Source organism: Natator depressus, chromosome 7 (assembly GCF_965152275.1).
Source record: "Natator depressus isolate rNatDep1 chromosome 7, rNatDep2.hap1, whole genome shotgun sequence".
In the NCBI taxonomy this organism is placed as follows: domain Eukaryota; kingdom Metazoa; phylum Chordata; order Testudines; family Cheloniidae; genus Natator; species Natator depressus.
In genome coordinates this window covers 1,044,296-1,071,818 of record NC_134240.1, presented here as the reverse complement: position 1 = coordinate 1,071,818, position 27,523 = coordinate 1,044,296, and the positions used below count along the sequence as shown (strand labels likewise).

At 43.9% G+C, this 27,523-nt stretch overlaps 1 protein-coding gene across 1 annotated transcript in view; it reads left to right on the top strand.

Annotated features, from left to right (window-relative positions):
- Window positions 1-1,126: 1,126 nt before the first annotated feature.
- Window positions 1,127-27,523, top strand: part of IHO1 (interactor of HORMAD1 1) — a 76,349-nt gene continuing 49,952 nt past the window's right edge. Inside the window, exons 1-3 of the mRNA XM_074957282.1 lie at window positions 1,127-1,206; window positions 16,744-17,010; window positions 18,712-18,780. Of these exons, the coding sequence (XP_074813383.1) occupies window positions 18,725-18,780 (56 nt within the window). The 5' untranslated portion in view covers window positions 1,127-1,206; window positions 16,744-17,010; window positions 18,712-18,724. The remainder of the gene's footprint in view (window positions 1,207-16,743; window positions 17,011-18,711; window positions 18,781-27,523) is intronic.

The following is a 27,523-nucleotide window of genomic DNA, read 5'->3' as shown; positions in this document are numbered from 1 at the left end:
GCGTCATATGCTCCCCTGGATGCATAGCAGGTCTCCCATGGATGCCAATGGGAGGTATGGACAAAGATCAAGGGAAGAATAAGGCTTTTATGTACTAACTAAAAGTTGCATTAGAAACATTTTTGTTCCATTCAGCATTCCTCAGTAGAAGAAAAATGATGCAGGGCATCTTTAGGATTACAGGTGTCTCTGCTTTCTTGTATCAGAGGAGCAGCCGTGTTAGTCTGTATTCGCGAAAAGAAAAGGAGGACTTGTGGCACCTTAGAGACTAACCAATTTATTTGAGCATAAGCTTTCGTGAGCTACAGCTCACTTCATCGGATGCATTCAGTGGAAAATACAGTGGGGAGCTTTATATACACGCAGACCACGAAACAATGGGTGTCACCATACACACGGTAAGGGAGTGACCAGGTGAGGTGAGCTGTAGCCAGCAGGAGAGTTGGGGGCGGGGGGGGACCTTTTGTCCTGATAATCAAGCTGGGCCATTTCCAGCAGTTGACAGGAGCGTCTCAGGAAGCGTGGGGGGGGATAAACACGGGGAACCAGTTTTACTTGTGTAATGACCCCTCCACTCCCAGTCTCTAGTCAAGCCTAATGTAATGGTGTCCAGTTTGCAAATTAATTCCACTTCAGCAGCCTCTCCTTCCAGTCTGTCTTTGAAGGTTTTTTGTTGAAGAATTGCCACTTTTAGGTCTGTAATCTGGGCGGGGTGGGGGGTCTCTGGGGGGGCGGGGCTCCCGGCGCGCGGGGCGGGGGGGGGGGTCTCTGGGGGGGGGCGGGGCTCCCGGCGCGCAGGGCGGGGGAAGGGGGGGTCTCTGGGGGGGCGGGGCTCCCAGCGCGCGGGGCGGGGGAGGGGGGGCTCTGGGGGGGCGGGGTTCCCGGCGCGCGGGGCGGGGGAGGGGGGGGGTCTCTGGGGGGGCGGGGCTCCCGGCGCGCGGGGCGGGGGAGGGGGTCTCTGGGGGGGCGGGGCTCCCGGCGCGCGGGGCGGGGGAAGGAGGGGTCTCTGGGGGGGCGGGGCTCGCGACGCGCGGGGCGGGGGAGGGGGGTCTCTGGGGGGCGGGGCTCGCGACGCGCGGGGCGGGGGCGGGGTTCCCGGCGCGCGGGGCGGGGGAGGGGGTCTCGCGCGCAGCGTTGGGCGCGCTGCCAGCGGCGGTTGGCGCCTCGCGCTGAGGGAGGCGCGCGCCGGCCGCTGCCGCCCCTGAGGTGAGGCGGGGGGCAGGGAACCGCGGCGGCCCCCAAATCCCAGCCCAAGCGGCTTCCCCCCCCCGGGAGCCCTCCAGCGCTGGGGGCCCGCGCCGCCCCTCCATCTCCGCTCCCCTGGCGGCGGCGGGGCCTGCCCGGCGGTCTGCGGCTGGCTGAGCTCCGGGCTGCAGCGGCCCGTGTCGGCGGCACTTTCCTTCTCCGGATCCCCGGGTTTCACGCCCCGTCCCCGGGATCTGGGCCCGAGGCTCCCCGGTGCGTCACCTCGTCTGTGTCTGGTGGTAGCGCCCGGGCGTCAGGGCTCGGCGCTGTACAAAGGCAGAACAGAGCGACGGCCCCCGCCCCGAGGAGCTTAGGTCCGTGGACTCCTCCCTCTGCGGTCTCAGGTCGTCAGAGGGAGAGGCCCATTCTTCCCAGTCTGGACGTGTTTGGCACCCAGACGCGTGTAAGCACCAGAGCTTCGTCCCGTAGCTGTCACGGGGATGGGCGTGGAAAGCCGGGGTTACACGGGCCTGGCGCGGACGCGCACACCGTGCATTGTTTAGTGTCGCAAACAAGCAATGCCGGGTGTAGTGGAAACTGCTGGAACCCACTGGGAGCACTGCCTCCTCTCAGTGCAAAGGCCACTGACCACCTGAGCAGCTTCGTCATTTAAAATGCAAAGAAACAAACACCGTACAAGTGCTCAAAACCCTGAGAGAGCTGCAGTTATTTTAACTGGTTGGTTTCAGAGTAGCCGTGTTGGTCTGTATTCGCAAAAAGAAAAGGAGGACTTGTGGCACCTTTTTTTTAACGGGTTGGGTGTTTGTGTCAAAAAGTTTTAGGGTAACATGGTAAATCAATCCAAGTGTCTCATTAGCCTATGTGTAGCTGTGACATTGCCTGCATTTATTGCAGCCATTATTCCTTTGATTATCAAATAGTAAAAAGTACAAGGATAAAAGGGCTGCTTGCCCGGCAGAATCTCTTTAGGGCAAAGGCTTTACCAATCCATGTGTTTTTGGAACGTTTTCAAATACCTCATTATTTTGAAGTAAATAACCATTTTATTATACTAACAGTGTTACTTTAATGTTCTTAACTGAAGCATGACAAAAGACAAGGTGTCACGCTGGTTCAGTACAGAGCAGAGTCTAACAGTTGTTAGGCATTGTAAAATTTAACAGTATAAATGTAATTAAAAATGGAATTTTTGTTTTAGTAACTTGGCAATACTTTTTCTTTCTGCTAATGTTTAATGTACACCTTGATCTGCTTTACTATACACATCTGCAGCTGGTTTTCTGGTTCCTTGGATTCCCAGTCTGGCATTTAGTGATCACCACACGATAATGTATGGTTGGTTCTAAGAGTGATATTTGAGGCCCTTTCTATATAAAGGGGTTAAAGTAATTCCTGCTATAAGTATACTACAGTTACTGCAGTTGGATATAGCAGGGATGAATTTGGCACTGTAAACTGTTTGAGAGAAAGTACACAATGTAGTGTCTTTTATGCACTCACATTACTTGTGCACACTGTGAAAGCTGTATGTTTGAAGCCTGTTGTGGGGTGAGGATTGATTTTTAGCTTAAACAAGATGGATCCAATTATTGCAGAGCTGGAGTAGATCCTGGTGAAGGGCCTTGGGGTGGGGGGTGGGGAATCCAACAGCGGAAAGGATTGTTGTGATATAAAGTGTGTGTGTGAGTAAGAGAAAATGTAGGGGTTCAGCTGATCCTGAAATATATCGTGCAGCACCAATATGGCCTATGTTATGCAGAAGTTCAAGTCAGACTAGATTATCATAATGGTCATTTATTGCCTTAAAATCTATGAATATGTTTCCAGAATGCAGTATTGGCAACTTCAGGCATTCAACAATCATGAGTATGCATCCGATGAAGTGAGCTGTAGCTCACGAAAGCTTATGCTCAAATAAATTGGTTAGTCTCTAAGGTGCCACAAGTACTCCTTTTCTTTTTGCAATCATGAGCTGTAATACTTTTTAAAAAAATCAATCATGAAGATTTTAAAGACTATATCTTGAGCTCTTTTCATTTGCCTTCTGTTTTTGAACCTTACAGGGTGCACATAGGTCAAATTTCAATATTTCCTTTGCAACCATGAGGGCTAGAAACTTGGGTTTTTTTGTTAGTCTCATATATTTAAGTGTCTCCAGGAGTTGAGGCTTTAAGAAAAACACCGTATATTGCGAAACTCACAATAAAATCATGAGATTTGACAACACTGAGAGGGCTATAAACAAGCAAATAAACAGAGGTTTGGTATTATGTTATATTTTAATAAACACTTGCTTTTTTTTTTTTGAACCTGTGACACTTTAGATTTAAGAACACATCTGTGCAGCCATTCTATTCAAATAAATAATCTAACTCTGAGGTAATCTAGCTATATGTACCTAGGGTGACCAGACAGCAAGTGTGGAAAAATCGGGACAGGAGGTGGAGGGTAATAGGAGCCTATATAAGAAAAAGACCCAAAAATCGGGACTGTCCCTATAAAATCGGTACATCTGGTCACCCTATATATACACCTGTGTTTAACAACCATTCGTTGATGTGCAAATATATAGAATTCCAATAGAATCTGCAGTGGTTCTCATTTCTTGGTAAGTTTAAGCCTGGGCTCTTTCTTGTAGTTTCTCTGCCTTATTAGCTTGTTCAATTTATTCCAATAGGACTGCAAATTCAGTACTTTCATAATGCATATTGTGATGGGGTGTGTACTCCACACAGGTCATGAATGGTTTAATATACGTCTGTGGGGCCAGTTAGTATAATTATTATTCTCTGTGGCTGCACCTGGAGGGTGGGCCAGACTTAACTGAACATGAGTCCCAACTGGAGAAGGAGGTGGGTGGGTACTATAAATAAAGGAAGTTCAGATGAAAGGGTGGGAGTTTGAGTGGGACTTGCTGAATTATAACCAGGGGGCTGGAAAATATAATGGAGAATACTGAAACCAGTCTAGAAAATGATAAAGAAGATAGCAGAGGGTCATATGTTAGGAAAAAGAAAAGTGTAGACATGCCAGAGCTAGAAGAAGAAACAGTAAGCAGAAAGACAGGAATGAGAAAAGAGTAAAATCAAACTATTATAATAATTCAATAGGTTACTCAAGGGTGTGAAGATAGGGAATGTAAATCCTCTGAAAGTGGCAGAGTGGATTTTTAAATGTGCTGGAGCCATTGAAAGAGCTAGAATGCTGCAAGGAGGTGATCTGTTAATTGAATGTAAAAGCAAGGAACAATTGGAGAAACAAAGATTAAAATGCCAGGAGAAGTGAAAGTAAGCTGTCAACTGCCTAAGCATCTGATGGAGACAAAAGAAATTGTATATGGGGTGCTAATCAAAATGACTGAAGATGAAGTGAAGCAAAGCATAAGGGATAAGATACTATATGTTAACCATTAATTTGCAAGAATAGGGGAAAGAAAGATATCAACAGTTGTGCTAGTTGCATTTAAAAGAGAAACCCTTCCAGATAGGGTAACAATAGGATATTCGATTTTTTTTTTTTGACAAAACCATATATCCCCACCCCCGGTGAAGTGGTAGTGATGCCACGTAGCAAATATATGTAAAGGGAAAATTAAGACAATGTGCAAAGTGAGTTCAGGAGGTGAAGGAATACATCTGATCATATAGTAAGAGTAAAAAGAAAAGGAGTACTTGTGGCACCTTAGAGACTAACCAATTTATTTGAGCATAAGCTTTCGTGAGCTACAGCTCACTTCATCGGATGCATAGTAAGAGTAGAGACAGAAGCCAAAAAAGTATGAGAAATAAAGACCATCTGATAGTAGCTTTCTTAGATATTGTAAAAGCTTATGATATCTTATGGAGAGAGAGCTTGTTGCATAAAATAGCAATAAGCATAAAAGGAAGAACATATAGCTGGATAAAGGATTTCTTACGTAAAAGAACTATGCAGGTCAGAGTAAGGAAAGCCTACTTTAGCATATATACATTCACAAATTGCAGCCCACAGGGGAATGTCATCAGCTCTACCTTATTCAGCATAATGATAAACTATCTGTTGAAAAGGATGAGTGCAGGAATAGCCATTTTATTGTTTACAGATGACTGCCCTATGGGCTAAAAACAGAAACCAGAAAGTAGCTAAAAAACAAATTAACGAAGCATATAGGAAAGGTGCGGAATGGGGAAATGTCGATCTTTAAATTTTCAGTTCTTAAGGAATGATATTAAAGGAAAATATAAAAATGATTGTAAATGGTCTATGTGGACAGCAAATAGGCATAGTTAAAAGCTAGAAATTCTTGACATTTGATAGCATGGTAACATGAAAGGATCATATTGCTTTCATCTTTACATTTATCTTCAGTATTTACAGTCTATTTAAAAATATTGCTGGAACCTCTTCTGGTGCAGATAAGAAAGCAATGGTAATAATTTATAGAGCATTAATAAGACCAGTCTTTGAGTATAGATGCCAAGCATTTAGTTCAACATCAAAAACAAGTCTGGTAGTAATAGGGGACTTTAAGTACCTGGACAGCAATCGGGCAAAGCACAAAATTTCCAGTAAGTCCTTGGGTTATATTGAAAACAACTCTTTGGTCCAGAAAGTGGAGGACCTTACCAGGACCCAGTCGTTTTTTACTTAATTGGTAGCAAATCTCAAGGGGGAAGGCAATTTGGGTGAAAGTGATTATGCAATTATAGATTTCACTATACTAAGGAAAGAAAGTGAGAGCAGAAGAATAAAGATAATGGACTTCAAAAAAGGAGACTTTAACAAACTCAGAGAACTGGTAGATAAGGTCCAATGGGAAGAAAAACTTAAGAGAAAAAGGAGTTCAGGAGAGCTGGCAGTTTCTCTAGGAGACAATATTAAAGACACAACTGCAAACTGTCACAATGCAAAGGAAAGACTATTCTTCCTATAAGAGGCCAATATGGCTCTAACAGGCGCTCTTTAATGAGCTAAAAATAAAAAAGGAGTCCTATAAAAAGTGGACACGTACAAATTGCTGAGAGGAGTACAAAAGTATAGCATAAGCATGTAGAGATAAAATCAGAAAGTCTAAAGCACAAAGTGAGTTATCCCTAACAAGAGACATAAAAGGTAATAAGAAGAGGTTCTTTATATACATTAGGAGCAAGAGAAAGACAAAAGAAAGTGTAGATCCTCTCTCTACCTAGTGGGGAAAGAGAGCTAGTAACTGATGACATCAAGAAAGCTGAAGTGTTTTAATGCCTTTACTTCATTTTTCACTAAAAATGTTAATGGTGATCAGATACTTAACACAATTAACAACAATGGGGAAGGAGGGCAAGCTAAAATAGAGAAAGAATAGGGTAAAGAACATATAGATAAATTAGATATATTCAAGTTGGCAGGAGGATGAAATTCACTGTTGGGTATTTAAGGAACTATCTGAAGCAATCAGAACCATTAGCAGTTATCTTTGAGAATTCCTGAGGATGGGTCATGACTAGGGCTATGATTTTGTTATGGAGGTCATGAAATCCGTGACTTCCAGAGACCTCCATGACTTGAGCCCCAGACACCTGGGAGCAGTAGGGTCCCCCGCTACCTCTGATGACTGGGAACTGCAGGGGCCCGAGCTCCCAGCCGCAGAGGGTGGCAGGGGTGCCTCGTGTTCCAAGGTGGCAGGGAGACCCCGAGCTCCTGGCCGCCATGAGCAGCGGGGCTCCCGGGAACTCCCAGTCGCTGAGACTGGCGGGGGTGCTCTGCCGCTCCTGGCCACTGCGAGTAGTGGGGCCCCTGGGAGGTCCCAGTCACTGCAGGCTGTGGGGGTGCCCCGCAGCTCCCAGCTATCACAGGTGGTAGGGATGCTCTGCAGCTGCCAGCTGCCGTAAGTAGGGGGGCCCCCAAGAGCTCCCAGTCACTGTGGACAGTGGGGGTGCTCTGCAGCTGCTGGCCACTGCAGTCGGTGTGGGGGCCCCAGAGCACAGAGCTGTTGCGGTTGGCGGGGGTGCCCTGGAGCATGGAGCCACTGGTGGTGCAGACACCCTGCAGCTCCAAGCTAGGCCCCCCTGCATGGTGCGGGAAGTCTGCAGCTCCCCATTTTGTCATGCATATTTTTAGTGAAAGTCACGAATAGGTCACAGGCTTCTGTGAATTTTTCTTTATTGTCCGTGGCCTGCCTGTGACTTTTACTAAAAATATGTGTGACAAAATCTTAGCCTTAGTCATGATCCAGAACATGGGAGAAGGGAAAACATAGCACCTATCTTTAAAAAGGGGAACAAAGTGGACCCAGGGAATTACAGACCAATCAGATGAACTTCGATACCTGGAAAGATACTGGAACAAATGATTAAATTGTCAATTTCTAAGCACCTAGAGGATAATAGTGTTATAAGGAATAGCCAGCATGGATTTATCAAGGACAAATCATGCCAAACCAACCTAATTTCCTTCTTGGACAGAGTTACTGGTCTAGTGGATGGGAGGAAGCAATAAACATGATATATCTTGTTTTCAGTAAGGTTTTTGACACAGTCCCCCATGACATTCTCATAAGCAAACTAGGGCAATGTGGTCTAGATGAAATTACTATAGGGCTGGTGCACAACTGGTGGAAAAACTGTACTCAAAGTATCAGAGGGATAGCCTTGTTAGTCTGGATCTGTAAAAGCGGCAAAGAGTCCTGTGGCACCTTATAGACTAAAAGACGTATTGGAGCATAAGCTTTCGTGGGTGAATACCCACTTTGTGAGATGTACTCAAAGAGTCGTTTTCAGGGTTCACTATCAAGCTTGGAAGCCGTATCTAGCTGGATCACAAAGGGGTCAGTCTTGGGTCTACTACTAGTCTATATTTTCATTAATGACTTGAATAATGGAGTGGAGAGTATGCTTATAATATTTGCAGATGAGACCAAGATGGGAGAGGTTGCAAGCACTTTGGAGGACGGGATTAGAATTCAAAAATGACCATTACAAATTAGAGAATTGGTCTGAATTCAACAAGATGACATTCAATAAAGACAAATGCAAAGTACTACACTTAGGAAGGAATTTTCAAATGCTACAAAATGGGGATTAACTGGCTAGGTGGTAGTAGTGCTGAAGAGGATCTGGGGTATATAGTGGATCACAAATTTGGTATGTGTCAACAATGTGATACAGTTGCAAAAAAGGTTAATATTCTGGGGTATATTAACTGGAGTGTCATATGTAAGACGTGGAAAGTGGTTGTCCCACTCTACTTGGTACTGATGAGGCCTCACATGGAGTTCTGTGCCCAACTATGGGCACCACGCTTTAGGAAAGATGTGGACAAACTGGAGAGAGTCCAGAAGAGAGAAACAAAAGTGATCAAAGGTTTAAAAAACTTGACCTTTGAGGAAAGATTAAAAAACCTGGGCATGTTTAGTCTCGAGAGATGAGGACTGAGGACAGACCTGACAACAGTCTTCAAATATATTAAGGCAGTGGTTCTCAACCAGGGGTACACGTATCCCTGCGGGTACGCAGAGGTCTTCCAGGGGGTACATGAACTCATCTAGATGAGTTTTACAACAGGCTACGTAAAAAGCACTAGTGAAGTCAGGACAAACTAAAATTTCATACAATGACTTGTTTATACTGCTTTATATACTATACACTGAAATCTAATTACAATATTTGTATTCCAGTTGATTTATTTTATAATTATATAGTAAAAATGAGAAAGTTAGCAATTTTTCAGTAATAGTGTGCTGTGACACTTGTATTTTTATCTCTGATTTTGTAAGCCAGTAGTTTTTAAGTGAAGTGAAACTTGGGGTATGCAAGACAGATCAGACTCCTGAAAGGGGTACGGTAGTCTGGCAAGGTTGAGAACCACTCTGTTAAGGACTGTTATGAACAGGAGGGTGGTCAGTTGTTCTTAGTGTCCACTGAAGGTAGGACAAGAAGTGATGGGCTTAATCTGCAGCAAGGGAGATTTAGGTTAGATATTGAGGAAAACTTTCCAACTATAAGGATACTTAAGTATTGGAACAGATTTCCATGGGAGGTTGTGAAATCCCCATCACTGGAGGTTTTAAAGAACAGGTTGGACAAGCTCCTGCCAGGGATGGTCTAGATTTATTTTGTCCTGCAACAGTGCACGGGATTGGACTTGATGACTTCTTGAGGTCTCTTCCAGCCCTACATTTCTATGATTCTATGAAAGACCCACAGAAATTAGCATATACAACCATGGTAAAATGCATTATAGGAGGAAAATCAGCCCCCAGATATAAATGTGGAACCACATAATGCAATTAAAAGGAGAGCTAAATGTATTAAATATAGAAAATTGATATGTGTGATAAATGGAGCAAACATTGCTAAATATTTACAGACTGGTGTAAAGATGAGAACTTGGAGAGTGGGGTACAGCATTCTGTGTCCCATCACTTGGAATAAAGAAATCCATTAGAGGATCAAATTTTGTAGTGGTTATGATGGTTGAACCAGCAGAGATAATGTTGCATTATACTGGATACAGGATGTGCTACCTACCTCCATTGTCATCTTAGGTTCACTAACAGGACTACTGGCAATCAAAAATGATAATACAGATAGTAGAAATGATATAATTAATGAAATATTGTTACTAACAACAGAATTGGAACAGATGGGAGTAAACCTTGAAATAGCCTAGATCTCAGCGCATATCAGGATAGTAGGAAACAAGATGGCAGACAAAGTAGCAAGAAATGCTGTGGAAAAAAATGATATTTTTTGACATTTTAACAAATGATCTTTCCAAGTACATAGGAGTTTGAAAACCTAATTAAAATGAACTAAGAGCCGAGAGGCAGGAAGTATGTACAAAAGAAACCAGGGGAAAGAGATTTCATAAAGTAGGCCTTGAAATTGAAAATGCTCACTTATTGCAAAAAAGCAATGGAAAGAGTAAGCTGGCTTTACTCGGAATCCTTACTGGATACTGTGTCGAACACAGTAACTTGCCTTTAATAAACACAAAGATGGGCTGTGTGAGACATGCATGGTCTAAGAAACGGTTGGTCACCACCTCTGGGAACGTAAAGAGTATAACATTGATAGGGGAAATTTGTATGACAAGCTCAGGAACCTAAAAATGACAATGTTTACACTATAAAATATCTAGAAAGAGCATCACAAAAATGAGGGACCATTAAGAAAGCAATGTTAATTTAAAAATATTGGACAAAGAGAGAGTATCATGAAATATCAGGTATGTATCATGAAATCCAGCAGCTGGTGATTATAGACTTGGAATGTGAGTTTGCTAAACTATAAAATACAAGAAGAAGAAAGTTGGTGGGGGTGTGTGGAGAAATTCTATAGTTATTCTCTGGGAAGGGAGAGTAGGGAGACGAGGAGTGTGAAGGAACAGAACCAGAGAAGAGAAGGTGGGAAGTGCCTTCTTTCGGGGAAGCAGCTGGAAAGAAGGCTGAGAGGGAAAAAAGACCAGATAGTCTTCTCCAGGGACAAGCTGGAAGCCTGATTTGAGATGGGGGGACCTTGATACTGTTGGTGTTATACTGGATACAGGATGTGCTACCTACCTCCATTGTCATCTTAGATTCACTAACAGGACTACTGGCAATCAAAAATGAAACCCCGAGTAAGGGGAGAAGTGAGCCAGCCCCTGGATTGAGGGATTGATTGAAGCAGGGAGCCGCAACAGGGGCACATCTGGGCTGAGGTGACTGCTTGCTGAGCCCAGGTGGGCTTTAGGGTTGATTTGTGTATCTATATATTTTTGTTGGACTTTGAGAAGGACTCTGTGTCCCTGGAAGCGGCTGGTCACATAAAGTCGTCTGGCTTGAGGGCCACGACATTCTTATGGCTCAAGTAGACCAAAAGAAGGTGGGGAAAACTGAGGGTAAAGTGGCTGCAGTGCCACAGCCAGGAGCAGGGGTGTTGTAGCAACTTTGCCACAATATTCTTACAAGATTTTAGAATGGTTCTTTGTACACTTTCTAATTAAGGTATTGTGCCTTCTAGAGACACGTTAGGCAATATTCTCCTCTTTCCAGTTGGAAGCAGGGTGAAAGAGAGATGTAGAGAACACCAGTTTGAGTGATTCTGCTTTAACTGACCTTGCAAATGAATCATGTATTCTCCAGGATTTTGGCACGCACTCTTTGCAACATTGTAGTGGGTCATGATCCAGTAAAGAGATGCAAATAATTTTGCACTCAATACTACTCTTAGTACAATTTTTTTCAGCTAATATAGTAAATACATGAATGCTTCAGGAGAAATGATAGTCTTTTTCAGTTCATGTATCTAAAGGCTCAAAGCCAATTTTAAATTGTGTAGCTGAAAACCGAGCTTTATTATTCCCATAAATTCCATGAGAAGGTCCATGTCTTGAGTAAAACTGAGCAAATAATTTGTAGCAGTAATTTATTCAATGAATCTATCCTGTTCTATTTGTGAATTGTGTGCAGCCAGCTCCTCAAAAATGTATTCATTATTGAAAATTATTCTCTGAATATTCTGTGAATAATTTATGACCTGTAGACTGTAAGCAGTTTTTTTCCCCAGATACTCCATATTTGAGGTGTTGATTAATTTTGATTGGACACAGAATCAGATGTTCATTAGAGAGCTGACTGAAATTTTCTTTTAAAACATTTTTCAGTGGAAAATGGCTTTCTGACAATGAAAATTTTAGTGAGGAAAAATGGTGGGTTTTTTTTTTTTATTTGGTTTTGTCAGAAAAGCAATAAACTTGGGTTGCTGAAAAACCAAGCAATTTGGTGCTTCGGGATTTCAGTTAAAATGTAACAATACAGAAAAAAACAAAATATTTTGCTTTTGTGAAACTTTCATGAAGGGGGGAGTCATTTCCCAATCAGTGCTAGTTTCCAGGGCAAAACTCATGACTTTTTTTAAAACTAAAAACAACATTCTGCAAATGTTCTCTTAATAAATTCATAGATTTTTATGATCATATAGTCTGATCTCCTATATGAACTGGCCAGAGGAATTCATTCAGCAATTCTTAATATTTTCAAAAACTGTGAATTGTTAGAGCCTATTAGCGAGCATTCCAGTCAGTAAAAAAACGAGGAGTACTTGTGGCACCTTCGAGACTAACAAATTTATTTGGGCATAAGCTTTCGTGGGCTAAAACCCACTGCATGCATCCGATGAAGTGGGTTTTAGCCCATGAAAGCTTATGCCCAAATAAATTTGTTAGTCTCGAAGGTGCCACAAGTACTCCTTGGTTTTTTTGCTGATACAGACTAACACGGCTACCACTCTGAAACCTGTCACCATTCCAGTCAGTGACTCATTCACTAGAATGTTCACAAAAAAGTGAATGCAAAAGGAGAGATTACACAGCTGACACAAACTCAGTTCTTTGTTTGAACAAATAGTTGGATATATTTATATTTTAAAATATATTTAGCTAGCTTTAATCGTGATCATTTGTGCAATTAAATGCACCTGCCAAGTTAACTATATTAACTCATGCATATACTGGGCTTCACAAATGCAGGGGATGTTAGTGGCATAGTCTTTATACATAGAATTCCTCAGTTCTCAAAAACCTGTGTTTTAATCCAAACTGAAGGTACCTCAATACTACAAAATCAGCTGTCATGGAACCTAGCTGTCTGATAGCCTGCATATAAATTAAAAATCAGCAAATTACCTTTTTTTTGGTATAATGTCTCTTTAAAATTATATAGAGACACAAATAAACAAAAAGAAATGCCATGCAGAAACATTTAAAGATCTCTACTGCCGGATATAAATACAATACATAAAGTGGGATTCTTATGCTAGTTTCTGATCTCACTGACACTAGTGTATTTCCATTTATATTAACGGAGTTAATCCAGGTTCACTCAGAAGTGAGATCAGAGTAATTTACTCCTCTTCTGAGGATTGGTCTCCTAGCTTCTTAAGTAGGGAAAGTCAAAGGAGAAAAACAATGCCTGTTCTTTGCAGCTTGCACTGGTTTTCCATCCAGTGCTAGATCTGCATCGTGGGTCTGGTATTAATTTACAAAGCTCTCAATAGAATAGGGCCACACTATCTTAAATAGTGACTCGCTGACAGTAACCAACACAAACATCATCATCAAGCACACTACATTTAGCAGAGTCAGATACAGACTCAAGGGCGCAGCAGCAGGCAGAGCCTTCTGATAAGACCCCTTTGCCACAGCGTTTCCCAAGTGAGCAGAAGATCCAAAATAACAGCCCATAACTAAACCAAGGGCAAGATGAAGAACTAGTTTTGTGCTCAGAATTAGTGGTTTATGGTAACACTGAGTAGTATGGAATACTGAGTGGCCAGTTGTTTGGACCTTCTTTATTCTCTACAGTGCATTCATATTGCAGTGATAGAAATGGTGATATATTCTATGGTTTTAGAAGTGTTTATAGATATTTGAAGAAAAGAGTGATATGGTCTAAATGGCAGAAGAGGAAGATTATTTTGTTTGTGGTGTTCTGAATACAGTGGAGGGGACAGAGGGAACAGGCAGACATGCAAGAAGAGGAGATTGCATTAATCAAGCCTGGAGATGAGCAAAGCATTGACAAGCATTTTAGCCAGGGGGATTGAAAGAAATATATATTTTTAAAGATGTTACAGAAAAAGAATTGACAGGATTTGGTGACACCATAGAAGTGAGATAGGAGAGCAGGGAGTTGACTGACACTAAGGCCTGGGCTACAGTACGTGGTTAATTTCTGAATTAGCCGAGTTACCTCGAAAAAAACTGGTTCTTTCCACAGGACCAAACCAGGTTTTTTTATTTAAAGGGCTCTTTACTCCGATTGCTGTACTCCACCTCGGCAAGTGGAGTAGCGCTAAAATCGAGATCGCAGTTCCGGATTACAAGTACTGTGGACGCAATTCAACGATATTGGCCTCCGGGAGCTATCCCAGCATGCTCCCTTGTGACTGCTCTGGTCAGTACTCTGAACTCCGATGCACTAGCCAGGTAGGCAGTAAAAGCCCCAGGAACTTTTGAATTTCCTGTTTGGTCACCACCATCACAGGCGACCATCAGCACAGTCCGCCATCACAGGCGACCACACAGTCCTGGATTCACAGACGAGCTCCAGCATGGTCCGAATGGGAGGTACTGGATCTCATTGCATGTTGGGGAGACGAATCTGTTATGGCAGAACTACGTTCCAAAAAAAGGAACGCAGATACGTACACTAAAGTGTCCAGGGCCATAACGGAAAGAAGCTACTGCAAGGACACAGAACAGTGTCGTACAATAATCAAGGAGCTCAGGCAAGCGTACCAAAAAGCCAGAGAGGCGAACGGGCGCTCTGGGTCACAGCTCCATACATGCCGCTTCTACCGTGAGCTGCATGCAATTATGGCGGGTGACGACACCACTACCTCACCACTGTCCGTGGACACCTGCAAGGGGGGAGTAGCACGGAGCGAGGAGGATAAGTTTTTGGACGACGAAGAGGAGGAGGAGGACAGCGCACAGGTGACAAGTGGAGAATCTGTTTTCCCTGCTAGCCAGAAACTATTCTTAACGCTGGAGCCAGTAGCCTCCCCCTACTCCCAAAGCATGCTCCTGGACCATGACCCTGGAAAAGGCACTTCTGGTGAATGAGAGCTTGATCAAAGCCACGCCATGGGGGGAGGCGGGAAACCCAGCTGCGCTGGGCTGTTCGCGTTTAGTTTAAAGGGCTCATCCCTGCTCAGAGCCTCATTGGAGCCTTGCGGGGGGTGGGGGTGTGTGTGGGAGGGAGGGTGTTGTATGAAGCAATCATCCCAGAGAGCCTGCAGGCTGCCTGCAAGCTGAATTCTGTTGCTTGGCCGCATGAGATGGCTTACACCAAAGTGGCAGGCACTTCAGTATAAGAGGCAAAATGAGACCTTGTACAGAAAGAACATGTGCTGTGTACTGTGAATTGCCTGTTTCACTGAGAAACAGTGTCCCTTTGTTCTCTAAAATGTATCTTTTAAAATACTACCCTCCCTTTTTCTCCTCCCTCAGCAGGTGCAAATGTTTCAATGCGGCCCCTATCTACTCCGTCCCAGAGGCTGGTCCAGATTAGAAGGTGGAAAAAACGAACTCAGGACGACATGTTTGCCGAGCTCAAGCAGTCCTCCCGCACTGATAGGGCCCAGTTGAATGTGTGGAGGCAAACAATTGCAGAGTCACGTAAGCGTTACATGAACACGAAGAGAGGAGGGACGCGCGCGATGAGAGTAGGCGCAGGATGCTATGGTCAAGCTCATGGGGGAGCAAACTGACATGCTCCGCTGTATGGTGGATCTAATGTGGGAAAGGCAGCAAGACCACAGGCTGCTGCTGCAGCCCCTGAATAACCACCCTGCCTCCTCCCCAAGTTCCATAGCCTCCTCACCCAGACGCCCAAGAACACAGGGCGGGGAGGCTACGGGGACCCACACAGTCAACCCCAGAGGATTGCACAAGCAGCAGAAAGCTGGCATATCCTAAATTTAGATTTGGTTTCTGGACTTGTCCTTCCCTCCTCCTCCTCCTCCCCCCAATCCAATACCCCCCCCTCCCATCTAGCTTCTGATTTCTCTCAATGTTTTGTGCAACAAATAATAAAGAACGGTTTTTAAACAATTGTGACTTTATTTCCTTTCATATATATATAGGGCAGGTAACTTTAAGAGAAACAAACACAACTGTCACACCGTACCCTGGCCAGTCATGAAACTGGCTTTCAAAGCTTCTCTGATGTGCAGCACACCCTGCTGCGCTCTTCTAATCGCCCTGTTGTCTGGCTGTGCGAAACTGGCCGCCAGGTGAGTTGGCTCAACCTCCCACCCCGCTATAAACATCTCCCCCTTACTCTCACAGATATTGTGGAGCACACAACAAGCAGCAATTACAATTGGAATATTGGTTGTGCTGAGATCTAACCAAGTCAGTAAACTGCGCCAGTGTGCTTTCAAACATCCAAACGCACATTCTACCACCATTCTGCACTTGCTCAGCCTATAGTTGAACTGCTCCTTACTACTGTCCAGAGTGCCTGTGTACGGCTTCATGAGCCATGGCATTACAGGGTAGGCTGGGTCCCCGAGGATCACTATAGGCATTTCAACATCCCCAACAGTAATTTTCTGGTCTGGGAAGTAAGTCCTTTCCTGCAGCTGTTCAAACAGACCAGAGTTCCTGAAGATGCGAGCGTCATGTACCTTTCCCGGCCATCCCATTTTGATGTTGGTGAAACATCCCTTGTGATCTACCAGTGCTTGCAGCACCATGGAAAAATACCCCTTGCAGTTTATGTACTGGCCGCCCCGATGTTCCAGGGCCAAGATAGGGATATGTGTTCCGTCTATCGCCCCGCCGCAGTTAGGGAACCCCAGCGCGTTAAAGCCATCCACAATGGTCTGCACATTTCCCAAAGTCACTACCCTTGATAGCAGCTGGTCAATGATTGCGCTGGCTACTAGCAGCCCCCACAGTAGATCTGCCCACTCCAAACTGATTCCCGACTGACCGGTAGCTGTTGGGCGTTGCAAGCTTCCAGTGGGCTATGGCCACTCGCTTCTCAACTGTGAGGGCTGCTCTAATTTTGATGTCTTTGCACTTCAGGGCAGGGGACAGCAAGTCACAAAGTTCCATGAAAGTGGCCCTGTGCATACGAAAGTTTTGCAGCCACTGGGAATCATCGCATACCCGCAACACTATGCGGTCCCACCAGTCTGTGCTTGTTTCCCAGGCCCAGAATCAGCGTTCCACGGCATGAACCTGGCCCAACAGCACCATGATCTCCCACTTGCCACATGCCGTGCCGTCTGTGTCCATGTCCTCATCAGTATAGTAATCGCGCTGTCGTCGCTTCCTCGATCGGTTTTGCAGGTACTGCACATACTGCTGGATAATGTGCGAGGTATTTACAATGGTCAAAACTGCAGCAGAGATCTGATCAGGCTCCATGGCTATGGCGCCTGCACGGGTAATCCTGGAAAAAGGGCGCAAAACTTAGGAGAGCAGAGTGGCAGCGGAAGCTGTGCTGTTTGGTTCACGGTAGCCGAACAAAGACTGAAAATGGTTGTCTTCTGTAGCTTTCACGGAGGTGGGAGCCCAAGACAGACAACATGGAGAAGCTCAGAAGCGTGGCAATAGCGGGAGAGCAGAGTTGGCGGCGGAAGCTGTGCTGCTCGGTTCACGATGGCTGAGCAGAGTTGAGGTGGATTCATAGTAGCAGGAGAGCAGTGGTGCACTGTCTGCTGAAAGCAGTATGGCATCTGCACGCCAAAAAGGCGCGAAACAATTGTCTGCTGTAGCTTTAAGACGACACACACCCAGAAACACCCGCAAGAATGTTTTTGCCCCACTGGGAGCTTAACCCAGAATTCCAGTGGGTGGCGGGGACTGCGGGAACTGTGGGATAGCTACTCACAGTGCACCACTCTGACATTCGATGCTAGCCTTGGTACTGTGGACGCAATCTGCCAAACTCATGCGCTTTAGTGGGGACACAGAAGACCGAATGTATAAAATAGCTTCCGAAAATTTGAATAGAATAATTTTGAAATAATTTTGTATTGTAGACGTACCCTTAGGTTGGAAGCTTGGATAACAGTGAGAATAGTGGCATTACCTACAGTGATAGAGATTTTGAGAAGGGAAGTTAAAAATAAATTAATATAAGATAAAAATAAAGTATTCATATTGAGTTTGGGATGGATTGGAAAATAGGGTTGCTTCAGCTTCATTTATAGAGGTGACAAACTTGGATGCTTAGCACAATACGCTTGTTATCTGCACAGAGCTCAGGACTGTATGTGAGTAGTGTGGTGCCTTTTGATATACGTGATTCATCTGCAGAGAGACTTGGTTTGAAAGACTCCCAAGGCTTGTTAACTTCCAAGAAAACCTGAGGGCTCCTTAGCTTACAGACTTCATCTACACAGTGCTTCATGTCTGGCAAAACACAAATAAGCAGAGGCTTCCAAAACCCCAGCTGAAGCTACAGCTCTAAAATCAGAATTCTGCTTTGAACGCTTGTTTAACGTATCTCACAAGTTGGTTGAGTTTGAAAGTTTTACAGAAGGTGAAGATAAACTTTAATTCAGGGAATGCTTATGTTTACCCACAGTAGTTAGCCCCAGTCCCTACTTGCTTGAGCCCTAGAACCTCTTTGATTACAAATTAAGCACAGCTCAATACATTTATTGTATGTAAATGTAAATCCTAAACAAATAAAGTGTATACTTGGTGCTCTTGAAGAGCCAATTTTTACAAAGCGGAAAGCAATTATGAGCCAGATCACCTGGGGGAGAGAACTGGAACAGAAAAATGTGAACGATAATTGAGAATTGTTTAAGAATATTTTACGAGATGCCCAAAAATCCACAGTCAAGAAAGGCTATGCTGGTTTAAAAAAAAAACAACAACCTGAATTAGAGGGAATGTCTTATTGCAATGCGTCATTGACAGTTTGACAGAGATATAGCTGTTAAAATTTGTGTCCTCGGGATGCAGCAGATACTTGCATGTTAGTGGAAAAAAGCTAATTGATGACCATCCTAATGTATTTTCCTTCATTTTTAATAGATAAGAATAAAAAATGAATTTTAATGTCTGGAATATCAAAGAGATGTTCAGTACTCCCACAGCCACAAGGTAAATGGTTTTGGGTTTTGTTGTTATGTTTATAATGTTCAAATAATCATGATAGCCTACTGGCTGTATTTAGCTAAAAGATTGAGTACCTGATCCCATTAATTTGCAGTAAAAGTTATTTAAACTGCCCTTTGCAGAACTAAGTGAAATAAACCGGAAACATTGTCTGCTGACATCCTGATTTTCCTGACGTTTATTCCAGAGGTCATTAGCAGGTCTCCAGTTAAGGAGCTGATATGACTGTTATTCGGTGTGATATATCAGTACAACTTAGACTTATGCTACTGAATTTGAGGATCTTTATGAAAAAGTCTAAAATAGCTGTGCTTACAGAAGCACTGATGTAATACTGTGTTCTAATTTTACTTGGGAAAACATTAAAACACATAAGAAAATGTTTTACTGCCAGATAAAATTATTGGTGGCTTTGTGTGTCTTATCTGTGATTTCCTCTGTGCTATTTACACCTTGAAAAAAGAAAAGGAGTACTTGTGGCACCTTAGAGACTAACAGATTTATTAGAGCATAAGCTTTCGTGAGCTACAGCTCACTAGCTCACTGTATCTTTTTGCGGATACAGACTAACACGGCTGCTACTCTGAAACCTGTCATTATGCATTACATCTTGAAGTGTATTAAGTACAACCTTAGACCTTAGTCCATCCTGGGCTTTTCTGTTCATTGGGCTACCCACATTTGCCATCCCTGCTTGTCAACTGCCCTTCTCTCCAAATCTTCCCATTTCATGTTGAGGTACTTGATGTCATTCAGAACTGTTCGTTTCCATGTTATTCACAGTCTTCCTCTCTTTCTTCATGTGTTTTCTGGCTTCCATTCGAGGGCAGTATTTGGTAAGCGGTCTTTTTCCATTCTCAGCACATGCCCCAGCCACTGATGTCTTCTTTTATAGATTATTTGTGAGCGGGTGCCTTGTTCAGTAATTTTTCTGACTTCTTCATTAGTCTCTTCAGTTTTGATTTCTGTCCCTATAGTCCCCATTAATCTGACTTTACATTTCTTTGCAATGTATCTCAAACCTATCTTCTCCATTACTACTTTTACTTGATTTGTGCATTTTTGTGGTCCGTTGGCATCTTCATTGATAAGAGTGATGTCGTCAGAAAAGTCTAGATCTAGAAAAGTTGGTGGAAATTGGAAGCTCTGAATTGTGTCCTTTTGCTTTCCCTCTCAGTTTCTTACAAGTTGAAAATCCGTGGTCAGTAAAGTTAAGGACCATAAGAGTTTAAATATATTAGGAACAAAATTAATACTAATAATGGTATTAATCCATTACTAGATGGAATTGGTAGAATTGTCAGTGAGGCAGAAGAGTTCAATAAATACTTCAGCTCTATAATTGAGAAAAAGCCAGATGATATAATCATATCATATGATGATGAACTTTCCATTCCACTATCAGAGGGGTAGCCGTGTTAGTCTGTATCCACAAAAACAACGAGGAGTCTGGTGGCACCTTAATGACTAATAGATTTATTTGGGCATAAGCTTTCGTATGTAAAAAACCCACTTCTTCAGATGCCTGGAGTGAAAATTACAGATACAGGCATAAATATACTGGCACATGAAGAGAAGGGAGTTACCTTACAAGTGGAGAACCAGTGTTGACAAGGCCAATTCAGTCAGGGTGGATGTGGTCCACTCCCAATAATTGATGAGGAGGTGTCAATACCAAGAGAGGGAAAATTGCTTTTATAGTGAGCCAGCCACTCCCAGGCCCTATTCAAGCCCAAATTAATGGTGTTAAGTTTGCAAATGAATTGTAGCTCTGCAATTTCTCTTTGAATTCTGTTTTTGAAGTTTTTTTGTTGAAGGATGGCTACTTTTAAATCTGTTGTTGAATGTCCAGGGAGATTGAAGTATTCTCCTACTAGCTTTTGTATGTTACCATTCCTGATGTCTGATTTGTGTCCATTTATTCTTTTACGTAGAGACTGTCTGGTTTGGCCAATGTACATGGCAGAGGGGCATTGCTGGCACATGATGGCATATATCACATTAGTAGATGTGCAGGTGAATGAGCCTCTGATGGTGTGGCTGATGTGGTTGGGTCCTAAGATGGTGTTGCTAGAGTAGATATGGGGACAGAGTAGACAACGGGGTTTGTTACAGGGATTGGTTCCTGGGTTAGTGTGTTTGTGGTGTGGTATGTAGTTGCTGGTGAGTATTTGCTTCAGGCTAGGGGGCTTTCTGTAACTGAGGACTGGCCTGCTTCCCAAGGTCTTGTAGATTGTTGATGATGTGCTGGAGAGGTTTTAGCTGGGGGCTGTACATGATGGCCAGTGGTGTTCTGTTATTTTCCTTGTTGGGCCTGTTCTGTATAAGGTGACTTCTGGATACCTGTCTCGTTCTGTCATTTTGTTTCCTCACTTCTCCAGGTGGGTATTGTAGTTTTAAGAATGCTTGATAAAGATCTTGTAGGTGTTTGTCTCTGTCTGAGGGATTGGAGCAAATGCAGTGGTATCTTAGGGCTTGGCTGTAGAAAATGGATCGTGTGATGTGTCCTGGATGAAAGCTGAAGGCATGTAGGTAAGTATAGCGGTCAGTAGATTTCCGGTATAGGGTGGTGTTTATGTGACCATCACTTATTTGCACTGTAGTATCCAAGCTGCTGTCCCTGCCCCCCCCAGCACCTCACGTCCACTGGAGGCCCTGCCGATCAACTCCTCCCCCTCCCTCCCAGTGCCTCCTGCTCACAGTGGATCAGCTTCTTCCGCCGCGTGCAGGAAGTGCTGGGAGGGAGGGGAAGGAGCGGGGATAGGGCGAACTCTGGGGAGGGGGTGGAACTGGGCATGAAGGGGCAGGGCAGAGTGGGGCCTTGGGGGAAGGGGTGGAGTGGGGGGCGGGGCCTGGGGCAGAGTGGAGGCAGGAAGAGGCAGGGCAAAGTGAGGGTTTGGGGGATGGGGTGGAATAGGGGTGGGGCCTGGGGCTGAGCCGGGGTTGAGCACCCCTAAGGAAAGTTGGAAGCTGGTGCCTGTGATTGTGAGGTGTGCCTGTGATTGTAACACCCAGTTAAGGTGTAAGGTATGCCTGTGATTGTAGCACCCAGTTTCCTATATATTCTTCCAATCTCCTTTTCACATGCCCAAGCCATCTAAGCCTGGATTCCCTCAGCTTTTCTATAATTGGTGCCACCTTAACACTTCCCCTAATTCATTTGTTCCCAACGTTGTCCATTCTTATAGCTCCAAGCATCAGTCTTAACATTTCCATTTCTATTGTATTCAAAATCTGCTCCTGTCTCTTCCTCGGTGCCCAGCATTCGAAGCCATCCAAAAGTACAGGCCTAATTCTCTTGTAGATCTCACTTCTCAAGTTGATAGGAGAATACCTGCTGCGGATCACACCACTCACTTCTCTCCATTTAGGCCATGCCTTTTCTGTTCGGCTTATATTTTAGTCATTGAGTTCACTAGTATCCTGCCCTATCAAACCGAGGTACCTGAACTTCTGTACCTTTGGTAGTGCATGGCCCCCCAGACTTAGTCTCTTTGTCTTCCTGCAAGGTATCTTTTGAATCTACAGTTTTATTTCTGATTATTTTCATGCCATTTCATTCAAGTACACACCTTCATCTCTCTAAATCTTCTTTCACTTCCTCTTTGCTATCCCCCATGAGCACTACATCATCTGCAAAAAGCATGCACCAGGGTGCCACTCTCTGGATGTTTTCTGTAAGTGTATTGAGCATGTGAACAAAAAGGGGCTTAGTGCTGACCCTTGCCGTATTCCGACTCTTACTAGAAACTGTTCAGTTTCTCTGCATGGGCTTCTAACTGTGGTAACAACACCTTCAAATATGTCCTGGACAAGTCTGACATAGTCTTCAGCGATCACTTTCCTTCCCATATAACACCAGATGACTGCTCTCAGAATGTGGTCATAAGCCTTCTCAACTTTGATGAATACTATGTGCAGGATTTTCCTCTTTTTATTTATATTTGTGTACAAGCTATGTGAATACAAAGATTACATCCATTATTGACTTGTCTGGCACAAATACAAACTGATTGTCACTGACCTTTACTTCTCTTCATAGTCTCTTATCAATAACTTTTTCTCATATCTTCATCACGTGGCTCATGAGTTTAATGCCTGCGGAAGTTACCACAGTCTTTTTCTATGCCTCCTTTTCTCTTAAAGATTGGTACTAATGTATTCTTTTTCCAGGTATCAGGCATCTTCTCAGTCCTCATGATGAAATTAAACAGTTGTGTCAATATATTCATGCCTGCTTGCTCCAGGCACTTCCATACTTCTGCTGGTAGCTGCAGCTGCAGCTAGCAAGAGATGTCAAGAGTAACAAGAAGGGTTTCTTCAGGTATGTTGGCAACAAGAAGAAAGCCAAGGAAAGTGTGGGCCCCTTACTGAATGAGGGAGGCAACCTAGTGACAGAGGATGTGGAAAAAGCTAATGTGCTCAATGCTTTTTTTGCCTCTGTCTTCACTAACAAGGACAGCTCCCAGACTGCTGCACTGGGCATCGCAACATGGGGAGTAGATGGCCAGCCCTCTGTGGAGAAAGAGGTGGTTAGGGACTATTTAGAAAAGCTGGACGTGCACAAGTCCATGGGGCCGGACGAGTTGCATCCGAGAGTGCTAAAGGAATTGGCGGATGTGATTGCAGAGCCATTGGCCATTATCTTTGAAAACTCGTGGCGAACGGGGGAAGTCCCAGATGACTGGAAAAAGGCTAATGTAGTGCCAATCTTTAAAAAAGGGAAGAAGGAGGATCCTGGGAACTACAGGCCAGTCAGCCTCACCTCAGTCCCCGGAAAAATCATGGAGCAGGTCCTCAAGGAATCAATCCTGAAGCACTTAGACGAGAGGAAAGTGATCAGGAACAGTCAGCATGGATTCACCAAGGGAAGGTCATGCCTGACTAATCTAATCGCCTTCTATGATGAGATTACTGATTCTGTGGATGAAGGGAAAGCAGTGGATGTATTGTTTCTTGACTTTAGCAAAGCTTTTGACATGGTCTCCCACAGTATTCTTGTCAGCAAGTTAAAGAAGTATGGGCTGGATGAATGTACTATAAGGTGGATAGAAAGTTGGCTAGATTGTCGGGCTCAACGGGTAGTGATCAATGGCTCCATGTCTAGTTGGCAGCCGGTGTCAAGTGGAGTGCCCCAGGGGTCGGTCCTGGGGCCGGTTTTGTTCAATATCTTCATAAATGATCTGGAGGATGGTGTGGATTGCACTCTCAGCAAATTTGCGGATGATACTAAACTGGGAGGAGTGGTAGATACGCTGGAGGGTAGGGATAGGATACAGAGGGACCTAGACAAATTGGAGGATTGGGCCAAAAGAAACCTGATGAGGTTCAATAAGGATAAGTGCAGGGTCCTGCACTTAGGACGGAAGAACCCAATGCACAGCTACAGACTAGGGACCGAATGGCTCGGCAGCAGTTCTGCGGAAAAGGACCTAGGGGTTACAGTGGACGAGAAGCTGGATATGAGTCAGCAGTGTGCCCTTGTTGCCAAGAAGGCCAATGGCATTTTGGGATGTATAAGTAGGGGCATAGCGAGCAGATCGAGGGACGTGATCGTTCCCCTCTATTCGACATTGGTGAGGCCTCATCTGGAGTACTGTGTTCAGTTTTGGGCCCCACACTACAAGAAGGATGTGGATAAATTGGAGAGAGTCCAGCGAAGGGCAACAAAAATGATTAGGGGTCTGGAACACATGACTTATGAGGAGAGGCTGAGGGAACTGGAATTGTTTAGTCTGCAGAAGAGAAGAATGAGGGGGGATTTGATAGCTGCTTTCAACTACCTGAGAGGTGGTTCCAAAGAGGATGGTTCTAGACTATTCTCAGTGGTAGAAGATGACAGGACAAGGAGTAATGGTCTCAAGTTGCAGTGGGGGAGGTTTAGATTGGATATTCGGAAAAACTTTTTCACTCGGAGGGTGGTGAAACACTGGAATGCGTTACCTAGGGAGGTGGTAGAATCTCCTTCCTTAGAAGTTTTTAAGGTCAGGCTTGACAAAGCCCTGGCTGGGATGATTTAATTGGGGATTGGTCCTGCTTTGAGCAGGGGGTTGGACTAGATGACCTCCTGAGGTCCCTTCCAACCCTGATATTCTATGATTCTATGAAGTTAGCAAGGAGATTACAACAGAATTATTGCAGAAAAGCTCTTTAGAAGGGTTAAGAGAAGTTACAGAATCATATTGCAAGCAAAATTCAAGAATGCGCAATGAACCTGCTTGGTAAAAAAAAAAAAAAAAAAAAGAGAGGCTTTTTCCCCAGTGAGATCTGGTGGTTGAATGAGACAGTACAAGAGGCTGTAAAGGAAAAGACAAAGTGTTTTAAACTTCAGCATGCAACACTGCAACAGCAGTATTTTCAGGACTATAAAAAAAAGTCAAAAAGCTTGAGGTGGTAGCCACTAAGGCTAAAGCTATGGAAGGCTTTTATGCCTGTCTTAAAATGAAGGACAATAAAGAAATAGACAGACTGGCAAAGACCCATGAGAAGAGAACTAATGACATTGATCTCACCAAAGTCACTAAAGATTAAAGTGGAAATATGTTAATCAGTGAGATCCAGATTAAGGAAAGATGGAGAAATTATGCTGAAAGATTTATGAATGAAGGGAATCCAAGAGAACCATGCTGTAGGATAAAACCAAACCAGGATCTGGTGGCACCTGTTCTAGAAGTTGCAGAAACATTGAGCAATATGAAAAATAAGAAAACTCTTGGCCTTGATGGGTATACCATAGAATCATAGAATATTTGCTGAGAGTGCAATCCACACCATCCTCCAGATCATTTATGAAGATATTGAACAAAACCGGCCCCAGGACCGACCCCTGGGGCACTCCACTTGACACCGGCTGCCAACTAGACATGGAGCCATTGATCACTACCCGTTGAGCCCGACAATCTAGCCAACTTTCTACCCACCTTATAGTGCATTCATCCAGCCCATACTTCTTTAACTTGCTGACAAGAATACTGTGGGAGACCATGTCAAAAGCTTTGCTAAAGTCAAGAAACAATACATCCACTGCTTTCCCTTCATCCACAGAATCAGTAATCTCATCATAGAAGGCGATTAGATTTGTCAGGCATGACCTTCCCTTGGTGAATCCATGCTGACTGTTCCTGATCACTTTACTCTCGTGTAAGTGCTTCAGGATTGATTCCTTGAGGACCTGCTCCATGATTTTTCCGGGGATTGAGGTGAGGCTGACTGGCCTGTAGTTCCCAGTTCATTAAGCTTTTACCACTAGGTTTTCTCTACTGCATCTGATGAAGTGAGCTGTAGCTCACGAAAGCTTATGCTCAAATAAATTTGTTAGTCTCTAAGGTGCCACAAGTCCTCCTTTTCTTTCTACTGCTTTGGACTGTCTTCTTCCTATGTACAATATGTATCCATAGTCAAGAACCAGCATTCTATGTTGAGTTGCCTAGCTTTCCACTGGTATGACGGTTCAGTTTTTGATGTTCTTCAGCTCAGCTTGAGTTATCAGGAAGTAATCTAACTGCATCCTTATGCTACCACTCTTCTAGATAGTCAGATGTTTTCTTCTTAATGAAAAATGTATTAACAGTTACCAAATCATATGTCTGGGTGTACTGTAAGATAGTTTTCCCTTCCTTGTTCCTATGTCCATATCCATGGCTGCCATGGTACCTTTTGAGGTATTTATCAGCTTTCCTCATGTGACCATTAAGGTTGGCTCCAATTATGATTCTTTCTTTCTCACATTTTGTACAACAGTGTCCATTTCTCCCCAGAAATCCTCTTTTTCTTGTTCAGTACATCCCACTTGGGATTCTTATGAACATATAATAAGTAGGGGACCATTGTCACCAAAATTAGCCTGTCACTTGTCTTATCCACAACCACTATACATTCCCACATCACTTTTTGTAAAACTAGACCAACTCAGTTTCTCTTATTCAAAGTACCATAGTATAGTACCTTATAGCCTTCTCTTTATCTCTTGCCTTTGCTCCCTTCCATTTGGATTCTTGGATGCAGGCAATCTGCATTTTCCTTTTCATCAACATCTAAGCCAGTTCTGCACTCTCTCTAGTTAATGTCCCTATATTCCTATTTTCTGGACTTTCTTCTTTGACCGCATCTGTCCACTCAGTCACACTCAAATGAGGATGCTATACTTTGTTTCTGAAGAATGCCCTAGTTTTCATATAGGGTGCATAAAGAACTCATTTTATGGGTTTCTTTGGCAAAGTTTTACAGCTGCCTTCCAACACTCCTCGTCTTTCAGCCAGGCTTGGGACTAGCTATAGTGGAGTTTTGGCCCTGATTGCATCTGGTCTAACTATGCAATATTTAATGCTGTCTGAAATAGTCCACTTGTCTCCCACCTACCTACCTTGCCTGCAGGAAAATCTACAGGAGTGAGAAAAGGAGAAGGAAATTTCAAGATTCTCCTTGTGGAGATTTTTCATAAATTCTTCCATCAGAAATGCAGAACAGGGTCTCAGAGTAGCAGCCGTGTTAGTCTGTATCCGCACAAAGAAAAGGAGGACTTGTGGCACCTTAGAGACTAACCAATTTATTTGAGCATAAGCTTTCGTGAGCTACAGCTACTTCATCGGTCTGTCACTCCCCATGGATTCAGCCTACAGGTATCACCTTCAAACCCTGTAATTCCCATAGTAGAACAACAAGAGGCCAGTTCCATCTATGTGGAGGCCCTGTCCCTTCAATGTGGAGGCCCTGTCCCTTCATGCCAGCC